This window comes from Pristiophorus japonicus, chromosome 6 (assembly GCF_044704955.1).
Source record: "Pristiophorus japonicus isolate sPriJap1 chromosome 6, sPriJap1.hap1, whole genome shotgun sequence".
NCBI classification, from domain to species: Eukaryota; Metazoa; Chordata; class Chondrichthyes; family Pristiophoridae; genus Pristiophorus; species Pristiophorus japonicus.
Genome location: NC_091982.1, coordinates 70,173,156 through 70,196,719, shown reverse-complemented (window position 1 = coordinate 70,196,719; position 23,564 = coordinate 70,173,156). Strand labels below are relative to the sequence as shown.

Genomic DNA, 23,564 nt, shown 5'->3' with positions numbered 1-23,564 from the left:
TAAACATAGTTGCCTTAGAAGGTTCACCAGACTGATTCCTGGGATGCGGGGAAATGTCCGAGGAGGAGAGATTGAGTAGACGAGGCCTATATTCCCTCGAGTTTAGAAAAATGAGAGGTGATCTAATTGAAATACATAAAATTATTAAAGAGCTTGACCGGGTTAATGTTGAGAAAATGTTTCCCCTGGCTGGGGAGTCTAGAACCAGGGGTCACAGTCTCAGAATAAGGGGTCGGCCATTTAGGACTTAGATGAGAAATGTCTTCACTCAAGGGGTTGTGAATCTTTGGAGTTATCTACCCGAGAGATATGTGGATGCTCAGTCGTTGAGAGTATATTTAAGAGAGAGATCGATACATTTTTGGGAACAATGGGAATTGAGGGATAATGTGGGAGAGGAGTTGAAGAAGATCAGCCATGATTCTGTTGCAGGCTTGAGGGGCCGAATTGCTGCTCCTATTTCTTATGCAACTGTCAGGAGCTCAGGGAAATAAATGATGTCTTTGTTTTGTAAGTTTTCAACTTAGTGATGATGAAACAAACACCAATATTCCAGTAATAAAATTACTCAAACATCTGAAGTTAACATCCTGGAGTATTTCAGCTCCACACAACTGAAGTGGAAATGAATCATTTTATCCATTGTTTCTGCTTCTCTTCTCCATTCCCTCTGAACTAACGTTTCTCTTTTTAAAAAAACATGAACTTTGACATTTTCCTTACTATTTTCTTTGTTTTGTCTTGTATTGTCTGTTTTGATTGGAGCAAGTTCTAAAATGTTGACCTCTTGTTGCCTGATAACAGCTTGCATGGTTACTGTACGGAAGGCCATTTGGCCCATTCCCACTCCCCCTCCCTTTTCCTGGAGCCCTGAAATTCTTTTTCTTTCAGATACCTATCCAACTCTGTTTTGAAAGATAAGATTGAGTCTGCCTCCACCACCCTACGAGGCAGTGCATTCTGGATCTCACTGCGTAACAAAGCTATTTCTTGTCTTTGGTTCTTCTGCCAATCACCTTAAATCTGTGACATCTGGATCTCGACCCTTCTGCCGATGGGAACAGTTTCTCTCTATCTACTCTGTCCAGACCCCTCATGATTTTGAACACCTTTATCAAATCTCTGCTCCAAGGAGAACAACCCCAGCTTCTCCAGTCTAGCCACGTAACTTAAGTCCCTCATTCCTGGAATCATTCTCGTAAATCTTTTCTGCACCCTCTCTAAGGCCTTCACATCCTTCCCAAAGTGCGGTGCCCAGAATTGGACACAATACTCCAGTTGGGGCCGAACCAGTGTTTTATACAGGTTCATCATCATTTCCACATTTTTGTAATCTATACCTCTATTCCTGAAGCCCAGGAACCCGCAAACTTTTTTAATCGCTTTTTCAACCTACCCTGCCACCTTCAACGATTTGTGCACATATACCCTCAGGTCTCTCTGTTCATGCACCCCCTTCAGGATTTTACCATTTAGTTTATGTTCTCTCCTCATTCTTTCTACTAAACTGCATCACCACATTTTTCTGTGTTAAATTTCATCTAAAACGTGCCTGCCCATTTCACCAGCCTGTCTATCTCTCTCCTCCTCACTTAAGGACACTTCCAAGTTTTGTTATCATCTACAAATTGTGAAATTGTACCCACGTCCAAGTAATTAATATATAAGAAAATCAGTGGTCCTAGTTCCGACGCGGAGGGCATAGCACCTTCCTCCAGTTCGAAAACCATCCACCATAACTGTCCTATTACAGACACAGCTAAGTGACACAGAAACCCAGTCACCGCTTTAACATCTCCAACCCAGCTCCTGAGAGTTTCTGTCTGATTATACAATGCACATTCCCTCATATCTCACTTACCCAAAACCAGAGAGCTCAGGCACAGCGGCAGCTTCAACCCCTAGATCTGTGTGTGGGCACCGGGCCGACATTACTGAGCAATAGAGCTGGTTACAGTAACAGGGATTGTCTGTAGGACAGGCTGTACACCTCACACACAACCCAGGCATTACAGCACCGCCACAGTGCGCTGGTGGGGGGAGCGGGGATTACTCTCCGAGGGGCCCGGATGGGCCGGATGACCCCTGGAGGTCACTGTCCACGAGCATTTCCGGGTTATCACTCCTGCACCAAGATGGCTGCAAAAGGCATCCGGCGGCGCATTCTGGTATGGCGCCACAAGCGGGAATTCTGGCGGGTTTCAGGGAGGTCATGAGGCTCCGGGCTCATTGTCCGGGGCCCGGGCCCATTCCCCGGGTCCCGAGTCGCCTCACACCAGCACCGCTTGCCCGCAGCACCGGAAGTCCCAGCTATACCCGGCGCTGATTGGCTCTCCTTCCTCAACCTTGGCGCCGAGCGCGTTGATTGGTCAGTTGGGCTGTTTGTCCCGATCTGGCCTGGTGATTGGTTGACTGCCCTGCCAGTCAGGGTTTTTTCGCGGTGATTGGCGGCGCGGCCCGGGAGGCGGGCCTGGTGGGAGCGGCGCGGGACCTGGCGGCTTGGGGCTGAGCTGAGCGGTGGGCCGGTCGGCCAGTGATGTGGGCGAGGCCGAGGCCCCGGCGCCAGGTGTGTTTGTCCGGCCGAAGCTGCGAAGCCCGGGCCTCGGCATGAGCGGTTGAGCCTCCGTCCGCCCCTAGCACGGATGGCCCAGGAGAAGATGGAGCTGGAGCTCCCGCTACCTGGCCCCGGAGACGGCAGCCTGCGGAGATCCAACAGCGCGCCCATCATCCACGGCCTGAGGTAGGCGGCCGGCCCTGACCCTGCCCGGCTCGGGCCTGCTGTCACCATGGAAACCGCTGCATAGCAAGATCCCAGCGGCTGCCCCGAGCGGGCGGTGTTGTGACTGTCACAGGGCAGTGCACGGCTTCACATCCCACAGCGAGCAGCACAGAATAAGGCGGCGGAATGCTTGCCTTTATTAGCTGAGGCATAGAATACAAGAGCAGGGGGTTATGCCTGAACTGTATAAAACACTAGTTAGGCCACAGCTAGAGTACTGCGTGCAGTTCTGGTCACTGCATTACAGGAAAGATGTGATTGCATTGGAAAGGTGCAGAGGAGATTTACGAGATGCAGTATAATGTGGATAAATGTGAGGTTATCCATTTTGGGGGCAAAAACACGAAGGCAGAATATTAAATGAATGGTGGCAGATTAGGAAAAGGGGAGGTTCAACGAGACCTGGGTGTCATGGTACATCAGTCATCGAAGGTTGGCATGCAGGTATGGCAGGCGGTGAAGAAGGCGAATGGCATGTTGGCCTTCATAGCTAGGGGATTTGAGTGTAGGAGCAGGGAGGTCTTACTGCAGTTGCACAGGGCATTAGTGAGGCCAAACCTGGAATATTGCATTAGTTTTGGTCTCCTAATCTGAGGAAGGACGTTCTTGCTATTGAGGGAATGCAGCGAAGGTTCACCAGACTGATTCCCGGGATGGCAGGACTGACATATGAGGAGAGACTGGATCAACTGGGCCTTTATTCACTGGAGTTTAGAAGGATGAGAGGGGATCTCATAGATTATAAGATTGGATAGAGAACTGGTTAGCAGACAGGAAGCAGAGAGTCGGGATAAACGGGTCCTTTTCAGAATGGCAGGCAGTGACTAGTAGAGTGCCGCAGGGCTCAGTGCTGGGACCCCAGCTCTTTACAATATGCATGAACGATTTAGGTGAAGGGATTGAGTGTAATATCGCCAAGTTTGCAGATGACACTAAACTGGGTGGCAGTGTGAGCTGTGAGGAGGACGCTAAGAGGCTGCAGGGTGACTTGGACAGGTTAGGTGAGTGGGCAAATGCATGGCAGATGCAGTATAATGTGGATAAATGTGAGGTTATCCATTTTGGGGGCAAAAACACGAAGGCAGAATATTATCTGAATGGCGGAAGATTAGGAAAAGGGGAGGTGCAACGAGATCTGGGTGTCATGGTTCATCAGTCATTGAAAGATGGCATGCAGGTACAGCAGGCGGTGAAGAAGGCAAATGGTATGTTAGCCTTCATAGCTAGGGGATTTGAGTATAGGAGCAGGGAGGTCTTGCTGCAGTTGTACAGGGCCTTGGTGAGGCCTCACCTGGAATATTGTGTTCAGTTTTGGTCTCCCAATCTAAGGAAGGACGTTCTTGCTATTGAGGGAGTGCAGCGAAGGTTCACCAGACTGATTCCAGGCATGGCTGGACAGTCATATGAGGAGAGACTGGATCAACTGGGCCTTTATTCACTGGAGTTTAGAAGGATGAGAGGGGATCTCATAGAAACGTATAAGATTCTGACGGGACTGGACAGGTTAGATGCGGGAAGAATGTTCCCGATGTTGGGGAAGTCCAGAACCAGGGGACACAGTCTTAGGATAAGGGGTAGGCCTTTTAGGACTGAGATGAGGAGAAACTTCTTCACTCAGAGAGTTATTAACCAGTAGAATTCCCTGCCGCAGAGAGTTGTTGATGCCAGTTCATTGGATATATTCAAGAGGGAGTCAGATATGGCCCTTACGGCTAAAGGGATCAAGGGGCATGGAGAGAAAGCAGGAAAGGGGAACTAAGGGAGTGATAAGCCATGATCTTACTGAAAGGTGGTGCAGGCTCGAAGGGCTGAATGGCCTACTCCTGCACCTATTTTCTATGTTTCTATGTTACCTGGACTGGAGAGCTTTAGCTATGAGGGAAGATTGGATAGGCTGGGGTTGAATTGGATCTACAATTGGCAGGAAGCAGCGGGTAATGGTTGACTGCTGTTTTTGTGACTGGAAGGCTGTTTCCAGTGGGGTTCCACAGTGATCCGTAGCAGGTCATTTACTTTTTATGGTATATATCAATGATTTAGACTTAAATGTAGGGGGCATGGTAAAGACGTATGCTGATGATACAAAAATTGGTCATGTGTTTCACAGTGAGGAAGAAAGCTTTAGATTACAGGAAGATATCGATGGACTGGTCAGTTGGGCAGAAAAGTGGAAAATGGAATTCAATCCAGATAAGTGTGAGGTAATGCCTTTGGGGAGGGCTTACAAGAGAAGGGAATACACAATAAATGGTAGGGCACTGAGAAGTGTAGAGGAACAAAGGGAGTGTATGTCCACAGAATCCTGAAGGTAGCAGGCCAGGTAGATAAGGTAGTCAAAAAGCATATGGAATGCCTTTATTAGCCAAGGCATAGAATACAAGAGCAGGGAGGTTATGCTTGAACTGTATACAACACTAGTTAGGCCACTGCTAGTGTACTGCGTATAGTTCTGGTCACCACATTACAGGAAAATGTGATTGCGCTAGAGAGGGTACAGAGGAGATTTACGAGGATCTTGCCTGGACTGGAGAATTTTAGCTATGAGGAAAGATTGGATAGGCTGGTGTTTTCTTTGGAACAGAGGAGATTTAATTGAAGCGTATAAAATTAAGAGGGGCCTAGATAGAGTGAATAGGAAGATCCTTTTTCCCCTATTCCCAAACTTTTTGTCTAATAATACTCCTGTGAATCGTCTTGGGATGTTTCACTACATTAAAGATGCTATATAAAGACACTTTGTTAGCAGAGTGGGGTCAATAACCAGGCGGCATAGATTTAAAGTAGTTGGTAGAAGGATTAGAGGGAATATGAGGAAAAATAATTTCACCCAGAGGGTGGTGGGGGTCTGGAACTCACTGCCTGAAAGAGTGGTAGAGGCAGAAACTCTCACCACATTTAAAAATTACTTAGATGTGCACTTAAAGAGCCGTAACCTACAGGGCTACGGACCTAGTGCTGGAAGATAGAATTAAGCTGGGTAACTTTTTTTGAACCGGCACGGACACGATGGGCCGAATGGCCTGTGTCGTAATTTTTCTATGATTCTATGTTTTCTTTGGAACAGAGGAGGCTGAAGGGAGACCTAATTGAGGTGTATAAAATTATGGGGCCTAGATACAGTTGATAGGAAGGATCTATTTCCCTTAGCAAAGGGGTCAACAATCCGGGGGCATAAATTTAAAGTAATTGGTAGAAGGATTAAGAACATAAGAATTAGGAACAGGAGTAGGCCATCAAGCCCCTCGAGCTGATCTGGTCGTGGACTCAGCTCCACTTACCCGCCCTCTCCCCGTAACCCTTAATTCCCTTATTGGTTAAAAATCTATCTATCTATCTTTGACTTGAAAACATTCAATGAGCTAGCCTCAACTGCTTCCTTGGGCAGAGAATTCCACAGATTCACAACCCTCTGGGAGAAGAAATTCTTTCTCAACTCGGTTTTAAATTGGCTCCTCCGTATTTTGAGGCTGTGCCCCCTAGTTCTAGTCTCCCTTACCAGTGGAAACAACCTCTCTGCCTCTATCTTGTCTATCCCCTTCATGATTTTAAATGTTTCTATAAGATAACCCCTCATCCTTCTGAACTCCAATGAGTTAAGACCCAGTCTACTCAATCTATCATCATAAGGTAACCCCCTCATTTCTGGAATCAGCCTAGTGAATCGTCTCTGTACCCCTTCCAAAGCTAGTATATCCTTCCTTAAGTAAGGTGACCAAAACTGCACGCAGTACTCCAGGTGCGGCCTTACCAATACCTTATACAGTTGCAGCAACACCTCCCTGCTTTTGTACTCCATCCCTCTCGCAATGAAGGCCAACATTCCATTCGGCTTCCTGATTACCTGCTGCACCTGCAAACTAACCTTTTGGGATTCATGCACAGGAGGCTCCCAGGCCGCCTGCAATTTCTGCGGTCTGGAGGAGTCCGTGTTCCATGTTTTTATTGAGTGCACGAGGTTGCAGCCCCTGTTCCATTATTTGAAGGGGCTGTTCCTGAAATTCTGGCTGCACTTCAGTCCCACTCTCCTGATCTTTGGGCACCCTGTGCGGAGGGGAGCGGGTAGGTCCGAAGGCCTCCTCGTAGGACTGCTCCTGGGCACGGCCAAGGGTGCCATCAGCCGGTTCAGGCAGCGGGCGGTCGAGGGGGTCGTTCAACCTGACTGCCTGCCTCTCTTCCGCTCTTACATCCGGTCCAGGGTGTCCTTGGAGATGGAGCACGCGGTGTCCACCGGTACGCTCGCGGCCTTCCGCGAGAGGTGGGCACCGGAGGGACTGGAGTGCATCATCACGCCCGGCAACCAAATTTTAATTTGATTTTACGTTTTTAAGTTTAATTTGTTTTAATTGCCGGTGCTTTTAGTGTCCCCCTTCCCTTTTATAGGGGGCACTGGGGAAAATTGTGATTTTAGTGCCCAAAAAAAAAACCAAAAAAAAGAAAAACACAAAAAAAAAGGGGGGGGGGAAAAAAAGGGCCTTGTAAATGTCTGGAGTGTCACCCAGGTCGGGTGGCACCGTTTAATGTTTTATGTTTTCGCAGGTAAACTCAAAAGAGTTTCATGCACAGGAGGCTCCCAGGCCGCCTGCAATTTCTGCGGTCTGGAAGAGTCCGTGTTCCATGTTTTTATTGAGTGCACGAGGTTGCAGCCCCTGTTTTGTTATTTAAAGGGGCTGCTCCTGAAATTCTGGCTGCACTTCAGTCCCACACTCCTGATCTTCGGGCACCCAGTGCGGAGGGGAGCGGGTAGGTCCGAGGGCCTCCTCGTAGGACTGCTCCTGGGCACGGCCGAGGGGGCCATCAGCCGGTCCAGGCAGCGGGCGGTCGAGGGGGTCGTTCAGCCAGACTGCCTGCCCCTCTTCCGGGCATACATCCGGTCCAGGGTGTCCTTGGAGATGAAGCACGCGGTGTCCACCGGTACGCTCGCGGCCTTCCGCGAGAGGTGGGCACCGGAGGGACTGGAGTGCATCATCACGCCCGGCAACCAAATTTTAATTTGATTTTATGTTTTTAAGTTAATTTGTTTTAATTGCCGGTGCTTTTAGTGTCCCCCTCCCCTTTTATATGGGGCACTTAGAAAAAAAAATTGATTCTGTGCCCAAAAAAACCCCCCAAAAATAAAAAAAGGGCCTTGTAAATGTTGGTGTTTTTCCCCCAGATCGGGGGGCACAGTTTAATGTTTTTTGTTTACTCCTAAAAGAGTTTCATGCACAAGGACCCCCAGGTCCCTCTGCACCACAGCATGTTGTAATTTCTCCCCATTCAAATAATATTCCCTTTTACTGTTTTTTTTTCCCCAAGGTGGATGACCTCACACTTTCCGACATTGTATTCCATCTGCCAAACCTTAACCCATTCGCTTAACCTATCCAAATCTCCTTGCAGTCTCTCTCAGTCCTCTACACAACCCGCTTTCCCACTAATCTTAGTGTCATCTGCAAATTTTGTTGCACTACACTTTGTCCCCTCTTCTCGGTCATCTATGTATATTGTAAACAGTTGTGGTCCCCGCACTGATCCCTGTGGCACACCACTAACCACTGATTTCCAACCGGAAAAGGACCCATTTTAGAGGAGAGTTGAGAAGAACATTTCTCACCGAGGGTGGTGGGGGTCTGGAACTCACTGCCTGAAAGGGTAGTAGAGGCAGAAACTCTCACCACGTTTAAAAAGTACTTGGATATGCCCCTGAAGTGCCATAACCTACAGGGCTACGTGCCAAGAGCTGGAAAGTGGGATTAGGCAGGATAGCTCTTGGTCGGCCGGCACGGACACATTGCCCAAAATGGTCTACTTCTGTCTATCATTTCAAAGAAGAGCAGGGGTGTTCTCCCAGTGTCCTGGCCAATGTTTATCCCTCAATCAACATAACAAAAAGAACAGATGATTTGGTCATTATTACATTGCTGTTTGTGGGAGCTTGCTGTGCGCAAATTAGCTGCCGCATTTCCTACATTACAACAGTGACCACACTCCAAAAAGTACTTCATTGGCCGTAAAGCGCTTCAGGACTTCCTGAGGTCATGAAAGGGACTGTAGAGATGCAAACTCTTCTATTTTGGAGATGTTGGTTGGCTCTTGCTCTGCCTTTGATATCGTATCCGGCAACCAACAGGAGGGTCAATGGCCAACAGGAGGGTCAATGGCGAACCGGATGGGCCGCTGTCATTTTTCTGCCTAGCAATTTCTCTGGTGGGGGAGTCCAGAACAAGGGGACATAACCTTAAAATTAGAGCCAGGCCGTTCTGGTTTGATGTCAGAAAGAACTTCTTCACAGAAAAGGTCTTCGAAATCTGGAACTCTTCCCCCAAAATGCTGTTGAAGCTGGGGGTTAATTGAAAATTTCAAAACTGAGATTGATAGGTTTTTGTTTGGTAAGGGTATTAAGGTGACTAAGAGATGGGCTTTAAGGAGATAGGAGAGGTTTAGGGAGGGAATTCCAGAGCTTAAGGCCCAGTTGAAGGCACAACCCCCAATGGTGGGGTGAAGGGAGTTGGGGATGCACAAGGGGCCAGAATTGGAGGAGCATAGAGATCTCGGAGAATTGAAGGGTTGGAGCAGGTTACAGAAACATAGAAAATAGGTGCAGGAGTAGGCCATTCGGTCCTTCGAGCCTGTACCGCCATTCAATAAGATCATGGCTGATCATTCCCTCAGTACCCCTTTCCTGCTTTCTCTCCATACCCCTTTAGCCGTAAGGGCCATATCTAACTTCCTCTTGAATATATCCAATGAACTGGCATCAACAACTCTCTGCGGCAGGGAATTCCACAGGTTAACAACTCTCTGAGTGAAGTTTCTCCCCATCTCAGTCCTAAATGGCCCACCCCCTATCCCAAGACCGTGTCCCCTGGTTCCGGACTTCCCCAACAACGGGAACATTCTTGCCGCATCTAACCTGTCCAGTCCCTGAGACAAGTTAGCCATTCGGCACATTGCATTTGCTAGAACAATCCAAAACGAATCCCATGCTTGGGTTCTCTCCATAGCTGTACCAGAATGTTACCAGAGCACCAACAGTTAAATTATGAGGAGAGATTACATAAACTAGGCTTGTTTTCCCTGGAATATAGAAGGTGACTTGATTGAGATTTTTAGGATTTGAGGGGAATTGTTACGGTAGATAAAAAAACCTTTTCTGCTGGTGGGGAAGCCCAGGACAAGGGAACACAACCCGAAAATCAGAGTCAGGCCAGCCAGAAGAGGTTAGGAAATACTCCGTCACACAAAGGGTGCCAGAAGTGTGGAACTCTCTCACACAAAAAGCAGTAGATGTTAGCTCAAATAATAATTATAAATCTGAGATCAATAGATTTTTGCTAGACAAAGGTATTAAGGAATATGGAGCCAAGGTGGATGGATGTAGCCGGGAAGTATCAGGCCGGGGGAGGTGTCTTCACCTCGGAAACAGAAGGCTCTCAGTGGTCCCATTTATAAGGGGCTGCATTTAATTAAAAAATAAAATTTGTTTTCTCTTCAGGAACTCCGAACACGATCAGAGATAGGAAGGGGTGAGACCCTGGAGGGATTTGAACACAAGGATGAGAATTTTAAAATCGGTTTGTAGTGGAGAAGGGAAGCTCGTGGTTAATTTTGTATTCCAGGATGATCAATTTTGGCAAAGCAGTTTTGGCAGAGGAGAGCAGGGCCTGATTGTGCTTTTATGTGGTCCAGCCAGATCTGGTGATGAAAATGGCTAAACCAGTAAATATTCAAATTTGCATCTCTAGCAGAGACGGGAATGGAGATGGGGCAGTACAAGGGTGGGAGAGATGTTTTAATGATAGTCCTACAGCCTCATTTAATACTTTGTTCATTCACCGGGAGAACATAAGAAATAGGCCCTTATTCAATAAGATCACAGCTGACCTTCCACCTCAAGTCCACTTTCCCGTCTGATCCCTGGATTAGTATCTAAAAATCTATCGATCGCAGTCTTGAATATACAACAACCCTTTGGGGTAGAGAATTGCAAAGATTCACCACCTTCTGAGTGAAGAAGTTTCTCCCCATCCCAGTCCTAAATGGCCGCCCCCTCATTCTGAGACTGTGACCCCTATTTCTAGACTCCCCAGCCAGGGGAAACATCCTCCCTGCATCTACTCTGTCAAGCCCCTGAAGATTTTTATATATTTCATGTTAACTTTCTATGATTCGTGTACAAGGACACCAATATTTCCCAATCTCTCACCATTTAAAAAGAAAGACTTGCATTTATATAGCGCCTTTCACAACCACCAAACTTCTCAAAGCACTTTACAGCTATTGAAGTACTTTTGGAGTGTAGTCACTGTTGTAATGTGGGATACGTGGCAGCCAATTTATGCACAGCAATCTCCCACAAACAGCAATGTGATAATGACCAGATAAACTGCTTTTGTTACGATGATTGGGGGATAAATATTGGCCAGGACACCAGGGATAACTCCCCTGCTCTTCTTCGAAATAGTGCCATGGGATCTTTTCCGTCCTGAGAGGGCAGACGGGGCCTCGGTTTAAAGCCTTATTTAAAAGACAGCACCTCCAACAGTGCAGTGCTCCCTCAGCGCTGCACTGAAGGGGTGTCAGCCTAGATTTATGTGCTCAAATCCCTGGAGTGGGATATAAACCCACAACCTTCATGACTCGGGTGAATGTGGTACCCACTGAGCCACAGCTGACACAATATTCCGCTTTTAGATTTTTCGTACCAAATAACTTCTCATTTCTCCACTTTATATTCCATCTTCCACCTTCTTGCCCACTCACTTAACCAGACTATAGCCCTTCGCAGCCTCTTTGCGTCCTTCTCACAACTACTTTCCCACCAACTTTGTATCGTCTGCAAACTTGAATACATTACACTCAGTCCCTTCATCTAAGTCATTACTAGAGTTCTTTGAAGATGCAATGAATAGGGTGGATAAAGGAGAACCAGTCGATGTGGTGTATTTGGATTTCCAGAAGGCATTCAATAAAGTGCCACCTAAAAGGTTACTGCACAAGATAAAAGCTCACGGGGTTGAGGGTAATATATTAGCATGGATAGAGGATTGGCTAACTAACAGAAAACAGAGTCGGGATAAATGGGTCATTTTCAGGTTGGCAACCAGTAACTAGGGTGTAGCAGGGATCAGTGCTGGGCCTCAACCTATTTACAATCTATATTAATGACTGGAGTTAAGGGACCGAGTGTAATGTAGCCAAGTTTGCTGATATAAAAATAGGTGGGAAAGGAAATTGTGAGGGCACAGAAAATCTGCAAAGGGATATAAATAGGTTGTGAGTGGGCAAAAATTTGGCAGATGGAGTATAATGTGGGAAAATGTGAGGTTATCCATTTTGGTAGGAAGAATAAAAAAACAAATTATTTATTGGAGAGAGACTACAAAGTGCTGCAGTACAGAGGGACTGGGGGGCCTCGTACATGAAACACAAAAAGTTAGTACGCTGGTAGAGCAAGTAATCAGGAAGGTAAATGCAATGTTGGCCTTTATTGCAAGGGGCATGGAGTATAAAAGTAGGGAAGTCTTGCTACATCTGTACTGGGCTACACCGGGAGTATTGCATACAGTTTTAGAAACATAGAAACATAGAAAATAGGTGCAGGAGTAGGCCATTCGGCCCTTCGAGCCTGCACCGCCATTCAATGAGTTCATGGCTGAACATTCAACTTCAGTACCCCATTCCTGCTTTCTCGCCATACTCCTTGATCCCCCTAGTAGTAAGGACCTCATCTAACTCCTTTTTGAATATATTTAGTGAATTGGCCTCAACAACTTTCTGTGGTAGAGAATTCCACAGGTTCACCACTCTCTGGGTGAAGAAGTTCCTCCGCATCTCGGTCCTAAATGGCTTACCCCTTATCCTTAGACTGCGACCTCTGGTTCTGGACTTCCCCAACATTGGGAACATTCTTCCTGCATCTAACCTGTCTAACCCCGTCAGAATTTTAAATGTTTCTATGAGATCCCCTCTCATTCTTCTGAACTCCAGTGAATACAAGCCCAGTTGATCCAGTCTTTCTTGATAGGTCAGTCCCGCCATCCCGGGAATCAGTCTGGTGAACTTTCGCTGCACTCCCTCAATAGCAAGAATGTCCTTCCTCAGGTTAGGAGACCAAAACTGTACACAATACTCCAGGTGTGGCCTCACCAATGCCCTCTACAACTGTAGCAACACCTCCCTGCCCCTGTACTCAAATCCCCTTGCTATGAAGGCCAACATGCCATTTGCTTTCTTAACCGCCTGCTGCACCTGCATGCCAACCTTCAATGACTGATGTACCATGACACCCAGGTCTCTTTGCACCTCCCCTTTTCCTAATCTGTCACCATTCAGATAATAGTCTGTCTCTCTGTTTTTACCACCAAAGTGGATAACCTCACATTTATCCACATTATACTTCATCTGCCATGCATTTGCCCACTCACCTAACCTATCCAAGTCGCTCTGCAGCCTCACAGCATCCTCCTCGCAGCTCACACTGCCACCCAACTTAGTGTCATCCGCAAATTTGGAGATACTACATTTAATCCCCTCATCTAAATCATTAATGTACAGTGTAAACAGCTGGGGCCCCAGCACAGAACCTTGCGGTACCCCACTAGTCACTGCCTGCCATTCTGAAAAGTACCCATTTACTCCTACTCTTTGCTTCCTGTCTGACAACCAGTTCTCAATCCATGTGGGACCTTGTCGAACGCCTTCTGAAAGTCCAAATATACCACATCAACTGGTTCTCCCTTGTCCACTCTACTGGAAACATCCTCAAAAAATTCCAGAAGATTTGTCAAGCATGATTTCCCTTTCACAAATCCATGCTGACTTGGACCTATCATGTCACCTCTTTCCAAATGCACTGCTATGACATCCTTAATAATTGATTCCATCATTTTATCCACTACCGATGTCAGGCTGACTGGTCTATAATTCCCTGTTTTCTCTCTCCCTCCTTTTTTAAAAAGTGGGGTTACATTGGCTACCCTCCACTCTATAGGAACTGATCCAGAGTCAATGGAATGTTGGAAAATGACTGTCAATGCATCCACTATTTCCAAGGCCACCTCCTTAAGTACTCTGGGATGCAGTCTATCAGGCCCTGGGGATTTATCGGCCTTCAATCCCATCAATTTCCCCAACACAATTTCCCGGCTAATAAGGATTTCCCTCAGTTCCTGCTCCTTACTAGACCCCCCGACCCCTTTTATAACCGGAAGGTTGTTTGTGTCCTCCTTCGTGAATACCGAACCAAAGTACTTGTTCAATTGGTCCGCCATTTCTTTGTTCCCCGTTATGACTTCCCCTGATTCTGACTGCAGGGGACCTACGTTTGTCTTTACTAACCTTTTTCTCTTTACATATCTATAGAAAGTTTTGCAATCCGTCTTAATGTTCCCTGCAAGCTTCTTCTCATACTCCATTTTCCCTGCCCTAATCAAACCCTTTGTCCTCCTCTGCTGAGTTCTAAATTTCTCCCAGTCCCCAGGTTCGCTGCTATTTCTGGCCAATTTGTATGCCACTTCCTTGGCTTTAATACTATCCCTGATTTCCCTTGATAGCCACGGTTGAGCCACCTTCCCTTTTTTATTTTTATGCCAGACAGGAATGTACAATTGTTGTAGTTCATCCATGCGGTCTCTAAATGTCTGCCATTGCCCATCCACAGTCAACCCCTTAAGTATCATTCGCCAATCCATCCCAGCCAATTCACGCCTCATACCTTCAAAGTTAGCCTTCTTTAAGTTCTGGACCATGGTCTCTGAATTAACTGTTTCATTCTCCATCCCAATGCAGAATTCCACCATATTATGGTCACTCTTCCCCAAGGGGCCTCGCACAACGAGATTGCTAATTAATTATCTCTCATTACATAACACCCAGTCTAAGATGGCCTCCTTCTTTAAGGAGAGATGATATAATTGCATTTGAAGGTTCACTAGTTTGATTCCTGAGATGAAGGTGTTGTCTTATGAAGAAAGGTTGAGCAGGTTGGGCCTATACTCATTGGAGTTTAGAAGAATGAGAGGTGATCTTATTGAAACATATAAGATTCTGAGGGGGCTTGACGGGGTAGATGCAGAGAGGACATTTCTTCTCGTGGTGGAACCTAGAACTAGTGGGCATAGTTTCAGAATAAGGGGTCGCTCATTTAAAACGGAGATGCGGAGGAATTTCTTCTCTGAGGGTCGTGAATCTTAGGAATTCTCTGCCCCGGAGAGCTGTGGACGCTGGGTCTTTGAATATATTTAAAGTGGAGATAGACAGATTTTGGAACTATAGGGGAGTCGAAGTGGAGTTGGGGCCATGATCTTATTGAATGACAGCAGGCTCGATTGGCCAAATGGCCTACTTCTGCTCCTATTCTAAAGTAGATTGTAAATAGCTGAGGCCCAAGCACTGATCCTTGTGGTACCCCACTAGTTACAATCTGTCCAGCCTGAAATGAGCTGTTTATTCCTACTCTGTTTTCTGTCAGTTAACCAATCCTCAATCCATGCTAGAATATTACCTCCAATCCCATGAGCCTTATTTTTGTATAATAACCTTTATCAAATGCTTTTTGAAAATCCCAATGCACCACATCTACCGCCCCCCCTTATCTATCCTGCTAGTTACAACCTCAATAACAGATTTGTCAAACATGATTTCTTCTTCATAAATCCATGTTGACTCTGCCCAATCCTATTATTATTTTCTAAGTGCCCGGTTACCACATCTTTAATTATAGATTCTAGCATTTTCCCTACTACTGATGTCAGGCTAAATGGTCTGTAGTTCCCTGTTTTCTCTCTTCCTCCTTTCTTAAATAGCGGGGTTACATTAGCTACCTTCCAATCTGCGGGAACCGTTCTAGAATCTATGGAATTCGAGACGATCACCACCAATGCATCCACTATCTCTATAGTCACCTCTTTCAAAACCCTAGGGTGTAGGCCATCAGGTCTAGGGGATTTGTCGGCTTTTAGTCCCATTAATTTCCCCAGCACTATTTCTTTACTAATACTAATTTCTTTCAGTTCCTCATTCTCACTAGACCCTTGGTTTCCCCACTATTTTCAGAATGTTTTTTGTGTCTTCCGTGAAGACAGATATACAATTGTCGAAGTTCATCCATGTGATCCATAAATGTTTGCCTTTGCCTATCCACCATCAACCCTTTAAGTATCATTCGCCAGTCTATTCTAGCCAATTCACGTCTCATACCATCGAAGTTACCTTTCCTTAAGTTCAGGACCCTAGTCTCTGAATCAACTGTGTCACTCTCCATCTTAATAAAGAATTCTACCGTATTATGGTCACTCTTCCCCAAGGGGTCTCGCACAACAAGATTGCTAATTAGTCCTTTCTCATTACACATCACCCAGTCTAGGATAGCCACCCCTCTAGTTGGTTCCTTGACATATTGGTCTAGAAAACCATCCCTTACCTTATACACTCCAGGAAATCCTCCTCCACCGTATTGCTACCAGTTTGGCTGCCTGCACAGTTAATTCGTCCACCTTATTACGAATATTCCTTGCATTGAGGCACAGAGTCTTCAGGCTTGTCTTTTTAACACACTTTGTCCCTTTCGAATTTTGCTGTAATGTAGCCCTTTTTGATTTTTGCCTTGGGTTTCTCTGCCCTCCACTTTTACTTTTCTTTCTCTCTTTTGCTTCTGCCCCCATTTTACTTCCCTCTGTCTCCCTGCATAGGTTCCCATCCCCCTGCCATATTAGTTTAACCCCTCCCCAACAGTACTAGCAAAAACTCCCCCTAGGACATTGGTTCCGGTCCTGCCCAGGTGCAGACCGTCTGGTTTGTACTGGTCCCATCTCCCCTAGAACCAGTTCCAATGCCTCAGGAATTTGAATCCCTCCCTCCTGCACCACTCCTCAAGCCATGCATTCATCTTAGCTATCCTGCTATTTCTACTCTGACTCGCACGTGGCACTGGTAGCAATCCTGAGATTACTAGCTTTTGAGGTCCTGCTTTTTAATTTAACTCCTAGCTCCCTAAATTCAACTTGTAGAACCTCATCCCGTTTTTTACCTATATCGTTGGTACCTATATGCACCACGACAACTGGCTGTTCACCCTCCCACTCCAGAATGCCCTGCAGCCGCTCTGAGACATCCTTGACCCTTGCACCAGAGAGGCAACTTACCATCCTGGAGTCTCAGTTGCGACCACAGAAACACCTATTCCCCTTACAATAGAATCCCCTACCACTATAGCTCTCCCACTCTTTTTCCTGCCCTCCTGTGCAGCAGAGCCACCCATGGTGCCATGAATTTGGCTGCTGCTGCCCTCCCCTGATGAGCCATCTCCCCCAACAGTACCCAAAACGGTGTATCTGTTTTGCAGGGGGGTGACCACAGGGGGACCCCTGCACTACCTTCCTTCCATTGCTCTTCCTGCTGGTTACCCATTCCCTCTCTGCCTTTGTAACCTTTGCCTGCGGTGTGACCAACTCACTAAACGTGCTATTTACAATATCCTCAGCATCGCGGATGCTCCAGAGTGAATCCATGCGCAGCTCCAGTGCCGCAATGCGGTCTGTCAGGAGCTGCAGCAGGATACACTTCCTGCACATGTAATTGTCAGGGACACTGGAAGCTTCCCTGAGTCCTCACACAGCACAGGAAGAGCATGGCACGTGTCTGAGCTCTCCTGCCATGACTTAACCCTTAAATTAACTTAATTTGGCAACAATGATAAAGGTTACCTACTGATAAAGGAAAAGAAATAGAAGAAAAACTACTCACCAATCACCAGCCAATCACTTACCCCCTTGGCTGTGATGTCACACTTCAATTTCTTTCTACTTTTTTGCCTACTCTCCCTGCTGCAACTGCACCGGCTGGCTCCTCCTCGACGCTGCCGCTCCCCGACTGACTTTAACTGATCTCTTCCTTTTTACATACCTATAGAAGCTTTTACAATCTGTGTCTTTTGCTAGTCTACTTTCGTAGCCAATGTCTCTTCCTTTATCAATTTCTTGGTCATCCTTTGCTGAATTCTAAAATCCTCCCAATCCTCAGACTTACTGCTCTTTGGCAACATTATAAGCCTCTTCCTTTAATACTATCTTGAATTTCTCTTGTTAGCCACGGTCAGATCGTTTTTCCTGTGGGTTTTTCTTAAGGGCATGTATATACATTATGAATTATGAATTATTTCTTTAAATGTTTGGCATTGTTTGTCTACCATCATATCTTTTAATTTAGTTTCCCAACCTACCTTAGCCAACTCGCCTCTCATACCTATGTAGTTTGCTTTGTTCAGATTTAAGAGCCTAGTTTCGGATTTAACTTAAATCACCCTCAAACTCAATGTCAAATTCTATCATATTATGACCACTCTTCACCAGAGGCTTCTTACTACAAGGTTGTTAATTAATCCTGTCTCATTGCACAATACTAGATCTAAAATAGCCTGTTCCCTCATTGTTTGATCTGGCTGGAGCACGTATAACATCATCGGGTCCTGCTGTTCTCTGCCAAAACTGCTCACTATTCCAGAATCATTCTGGAATGCAAAGATAAACCCCAGCTACTATTCTTCACTGCTAACCGTAGTCTTAAACCCTTCTCCCCTGTCTCCTCCTCTCTCACCTCCAACAACAAGTGTGAGGAGCTCATGGACTTCTTTGTCTCTAAGATTGAGACCATCTGTTCAGCCGCCTCTGCCTCTTCCCTTTCTTCCCCTATCCCTGACCTCACATATCTCCAGTTTCTCTCCGATCTCCTCTCATGACTTTTCCGCGCTCATCCTGTCCATGAGACCCACTTCCTGCTCCCTTGACCCTATTCCCACCAAACTGCATACCACCCAACTTCCTTTTCTGGCTCCCATGTTAGCCGACATTGTTAACGGTTCTTTCTCCTCGGTTACTGTTCCCCTCTCCCTCAAATCTGCTGCCATCACCCCTCTCCTCAAAAAAAAAACACCTACCCCTCCGTCCTTACAACCTACCGCCTCATCCCAACTTCCATTTCCTCTCAAGTCCTTGAACGTGTTGTCGCCTCCCAAATCCGTGCCCATCTTTCCCACAGCTCCATGTTTGAATTCCTCCAATTAGGTTTCTGCCCCTGCCACAGTACCGAAACAGCTCTCATCAAAGTTACAAATAACATCCTTTGTGACTGTGACAAAGGTAAACTATCCCTCCTCGTCCTCCTCGACCTGTCTGCAGCCTTTGACATCGTGGACCACTCCATCCTTCTCCAACGCCTCTCCATCGTCCAGCTGGGTGGGACTGCACTCGCCTGGTTCCATTCTTATCTATCTAATCGTAGCCAGAGAATCACCTGCAACGGCTTCTCTACCTGCCCCCGCATCGTTACCTCTGGTGCCCCCCAAGGACCTATCCTTGGCCCCCTCCTATTTCTCATCTACATGTTGCCCCTTGTCGACATCATCTGAAAACACAACATCAGTATCCACATGTACACTGACGACATCCAGCTCTACCTCACCACCACTTTTCTCGACCCCTCCTCCGTCTCTAAATTGTCAGACTGCTTGTCCGACATCCAATCTGGATGAGCAGAAATTTTTTCCAATTAAATAAGCCATTGTTTTCGGTCCCTGCCACAAATTCAGTTCGCTAGCCACTGACTCCATCCCTCTCCATAGCATCTATCTGAGGCTGAACCAGACTCTTGGCAACCTTGGTGTCATATTTTACCCTAAAATGAGCTTCCGACCACATATCCGCAGCATAACTTATACCACCTATTTCCATCTCCGTAACATCGCCCGTCTCTGTCCCATCCTCAGCTCATCTGCTGCTGAAGCCTTCATTCATGCCTTTGTTACCACTAGACTTGACTATTCCAAAGCATTCCTGGCTGGCCTCCCACATTCTACCCTACGTAAACTTGGAGGTCATCCAAAGCTCGGCTGCCCTAACTCGCAGCAACTCCTGATCACCCATCACCCCCTGTGCTCACTGCCCGTGTCCTAACTCGCACCAAGTCCTGCTCACTGACCGACATTGGCTCCCAGTTAAGCTACGCTCGATTTCAAAATTCTCATCCTTGTTTTCAAATCCTCCATGGCCTCGCCTCTCCCTATCTCTGTAATTTCCTCCAGCCCCACAACCCCCTGAGATATCTGTGCACCTCTAATTCTGCCCTCTTGAGCATCCCTGATTATAATTGCTCAACCATTGGTGGCCATGCCTTCTGTTGCTTAGGCCCCAAGCTCTGGAACTCCCTCCCTAAACGTCTCTACCTCTCTCCATTCCTTTAAGATGCCCCTTAAAACCTACCTCTTTGACCCAGCTTTTGGTCACCTGCCCTAATTTCGCCTTGTGTGGCTCGTGTCAAATTCTTTGTTGTCTTATACTCCTGTAAATGCTTTGGGACATTTCACTACGTTAAAGGCGCTATATAAATACAAGTTGTTGGTTCCTTGACTTACTAGTCAGTGACTGGATATTAGACAAATCACTGTGCTCACTCGATATTACTTGGTTGTGGGCAGTATGTGGAGAGACTGGAGAAGCTGGGGTTGTTCTCCTTGGAGCAGAGAAGGTTAAGAGGCAATTTGATAGAGGTGTTCAAAATCATGAATGGTTTTGCTGGAGTAAATAAGAGTAACAGGGGTCGGTAATCAGAGGACGCAGATTTAATGTGATTGGTAAAAGATTAGAGGGGTGATGAGGAACATTTTTTTACACAGCGACGTGATCTGGCATGAGCTGCCTGAAAGGGCGGTGGAAGCAGATTCAGTAGTAACAAGCTTATGGTCTACAGGGCAGTAGTGATACCCGCCCTCCTGTATGGCTCAGAGACATGGACCATATACTGTAGACACCTCAAAGCACTGGAGAAGTACCACCAGCGCTGCCTCTGCAAGATCCTGCAAATCCATTGGAGGACAGACGCACCAATGTCAGTGTTCTCGCTCAGGCCAACACCTCAGCATCGAAGCACTGACCACACTCGACCAGCTTCGTTGGGTGGGCCACATTGTTTGCATGCCCGACATGAGACTCCCAAAGCAAGTGCTCTACTCGGAGCTTCTACACGGCAAGCGAGCCCCAGATGGGCAGAGGAAACGCTTCAAAGACACCCTCAAAGCCTCCTTGATAAAGTACAACATCCCCACCGACACCTGGGAGTCCCTGGCCCAAGACCGTTCTAAGTGGAGGAAGACCATCCGGGAGGGCGCCGAGCACCTCGAGTCTCGTCGCCGAGAGCATGCAGAAATCAAGCGCAGGCAGCGGAAGGAGCATGCGGCAAACCAGTCCCACCCACCCTTTCCCTCAACCACTGTTTGTCCCACCTGTGACAGAGACTGTAATTCCCGTATTGGACTATTCAGTCACCTGAGAACTCACTTTTAGAGTGGAAGCAATTCCGCGATTTCGAGGGACTGCCTATGATGACGAGTAACTTTCAAAAGAGAATTGGATAAATACTTTGAAGGAAAAAGATTGGCAGGGCTATGGGGAAAGAGCAGGGAGTGGAACGAACTGGATAGCTCCTTCACAGAGCCGGCACAGGCACGGTGGGCCTCCAATGATTCTCATAGAATCATAGAAATTTACAGCATGGAAGGAGGCCATTCGGCTCATCGTGTCCGCGCTGGCCAACAAAGAGCTCTCCAGCCTAATCCCATTTTCCAGCTCTCAGTCGACAGCCCTGTAGGTTACGGAACTTCAAGTGCACATCCAAGTACTTTTTAAATGTGGTGAGGGTTTCTGCCTCTACCACCTTTTCAGGCAGTGAGTTCCAGACCCCCACCACCCTCTGGGTGAAAAAGGTTCTCCTCAAATCTCCTCGAAACCTCCCCCCAATTACTTTAAATCTATGCCCTCTGGTTGTTGACCCCTCTTCCTATCCACTCTATCTCGGCCCCTCATAATTTTATAAACCTCAATAAGGTCTCCACTCGGCCTCCTCTGTTCCAAAGAAAACAAACCAGCCTACCCAATCTTTCCTTAAAGCTAAAATTCTCCAGTCCAGGCAACATCCTCGCTAATCTCTGTACCCTCTCCAGTGCAATCACATCTTTTCTGTAAATGCGGTGACCAGGACTGCACGCAGTACCGTATGATTCTGTGATTCTATATTTCCCAGTGCTGTGCCAGAGAGTAAGGTGCAAATGATTGTTTGTAGGACCACCATCTTCATTGCTTCCATTCTCAATTCATCCATTGATGTTTTGGAAGGTAAAGTTAAGAATGATTTGTGATTTTAAGGCAGATTTTGAACCTTGCTGATCTGATGTTTGTAACCAGCAGAACATCACTTGTTTGTGATGTCAGAGCTGCCAAATTACTTAATTGTTATGCAGCAACAACTTGTTTTAAAATAGATAGCAGCTTTAACTGTGGGGAGATAGAGAAAGACACTATGCGTTAACATAGTTCAACTTATTTAATCGTAGGGAGATGTTATGAGGAGCTGCACAGAAGTGTCAGGAAAAATGGAAGCTGAGCTAAAAAAGGAGTGAGTTGCCAATCACTGGGTCAAAGCAGCGGGTTTAGGCAGGGTCTCGAAGTGAGTGATAAGGGGTTGAGGGAGAGGGGATTGAGAGGGATGGGGCTGGGGGGGGTTAGGGAGAGTATAGCAGAGAGTGGGGCGGGGAAAGGAGGGGTTATACGAAATAGGCGCAGGAGTCGGCCATTTGGCCTCTCGAGCCTGCTCCGCCATTCAATACGATCATGGCTGATCTGATCTTGGCCTCAGCTCCACTTCCCTGCTCACTCCCCATTACCCTTGACTCCCTTATCGCTCAAAAATCTATCTATCTCCACCTTAAATATAGTCAATGACCCAACCTCCACAGCTCTCTGGGGTACAGAATTCCAAACATTCACAGCCCTCTGAGCAAAGATATTCTTCCTCATTTCTGTTTTAAATGGGCAGCCCCTTATTCTGATTTAGGAAGGTGGAGCAGTTGAGGGTGGAGGGGTTGGGGAGGAGGGGTTTAAGAAGAAGGAGGGTTGGGGTTTAGGGTGCAGGGTTGGGGTGGGGAGGTTTGGGGGGAGGGGGAGGGGGTTCAGGGGAAAGGGTTTAGTGGGGAGGAGTTGGGGTTAGCGGTGGAGGGGAGGGGTGGGGGTTGGGGGGGAGGAGTTGGGTGTTAGGGGGAGGGGTTGTGGTTTAGGGGGAGGAGTTGGGGTGGGGGAGGGGTTTAGAGGGGTTGGGATTTAGGGGGGAGGAGTTGGGGTTGTGTTGGGGTTTAGGGGAAGGAGTTGCGGATTGGGGGAGGTGTTTAGGGGGTGTTGGGGGAGGGGTTTGGGGAGATGTTTAGGGGGAGGGGTTGGGGGAGATGTTTTGGGGGGAGGAGTTGGGGGTTGGGGGAGGGGTTTAGGGGGGAGGAGTTGGGGTTTAGGGGGAGGTGTTTAGGGGAGGAGTTGGGGTTAGGGGGAGGAGTTGGGGTTTGTGGGGATGGGGTTTCGGGGGGAGGGGTTTTGGGGATGGATTAGGGGAGGGGTTGTGGTTTAGGGGGCGGGGTTGGGGTTTCAGGGGGAGGTGTTAAGGGCGGAGGGAGGGTATCGCAGAGAATGGGCTCGACCGCAGAAAGTACAGCCGCTAATGGGGTAAAGGGAGGGCGATGCCCAAGTGGCTGGAATCAAGAAGGCATTGTTTTGGGAGGAGCCAGTGACAGAGATGGTGAGGGAGCAAGGTGGCGGAGGGGTTTAAACATGAGTGTCAGGATTTTAAATCCTATCGGTAGCCAATCTTGGTCAGTGAGCCGAGTGAGGCGTGCGTGGTTGTAAACAGGAGGAAGCAGGCACGTTGATTCGAATGGTACAGAGCCTGTATGGAGCTTGTGTAGATTGGCATGGAGTGGGTAATTCGGGAAACG

At 47.2% G+C, this 23,564-nt stretch overlaps 1 protein-coding gene across 2 annotated transcripts in view; it reads left to right on the top strand.

Annotated features, from left to right (window-relative positions):
* Positions 1-2,445: 2,445 nt before the first annotated feature.
* The window catches only part of pabir2 (PABIR family member 2), a 52,017-nt gene continuing 30,898 nt past the window's right edge, over positions 2,446-23,564 (top strand). For both annotated transcript variants that reach the window (XM_070882935.1, XM_070882934.1), the window contains exon 1: positions 2,446-2,740. In XM_070882935.1, the coding sequence (XP_070739036.1) occupies positions 2,643-2,740 (98 nt within the window). In that variant the 5' untranslated portion in view covers positions 2,446-2,642. The remainder of the gene's footprint in view (positions 2,741-23,564) is intronic.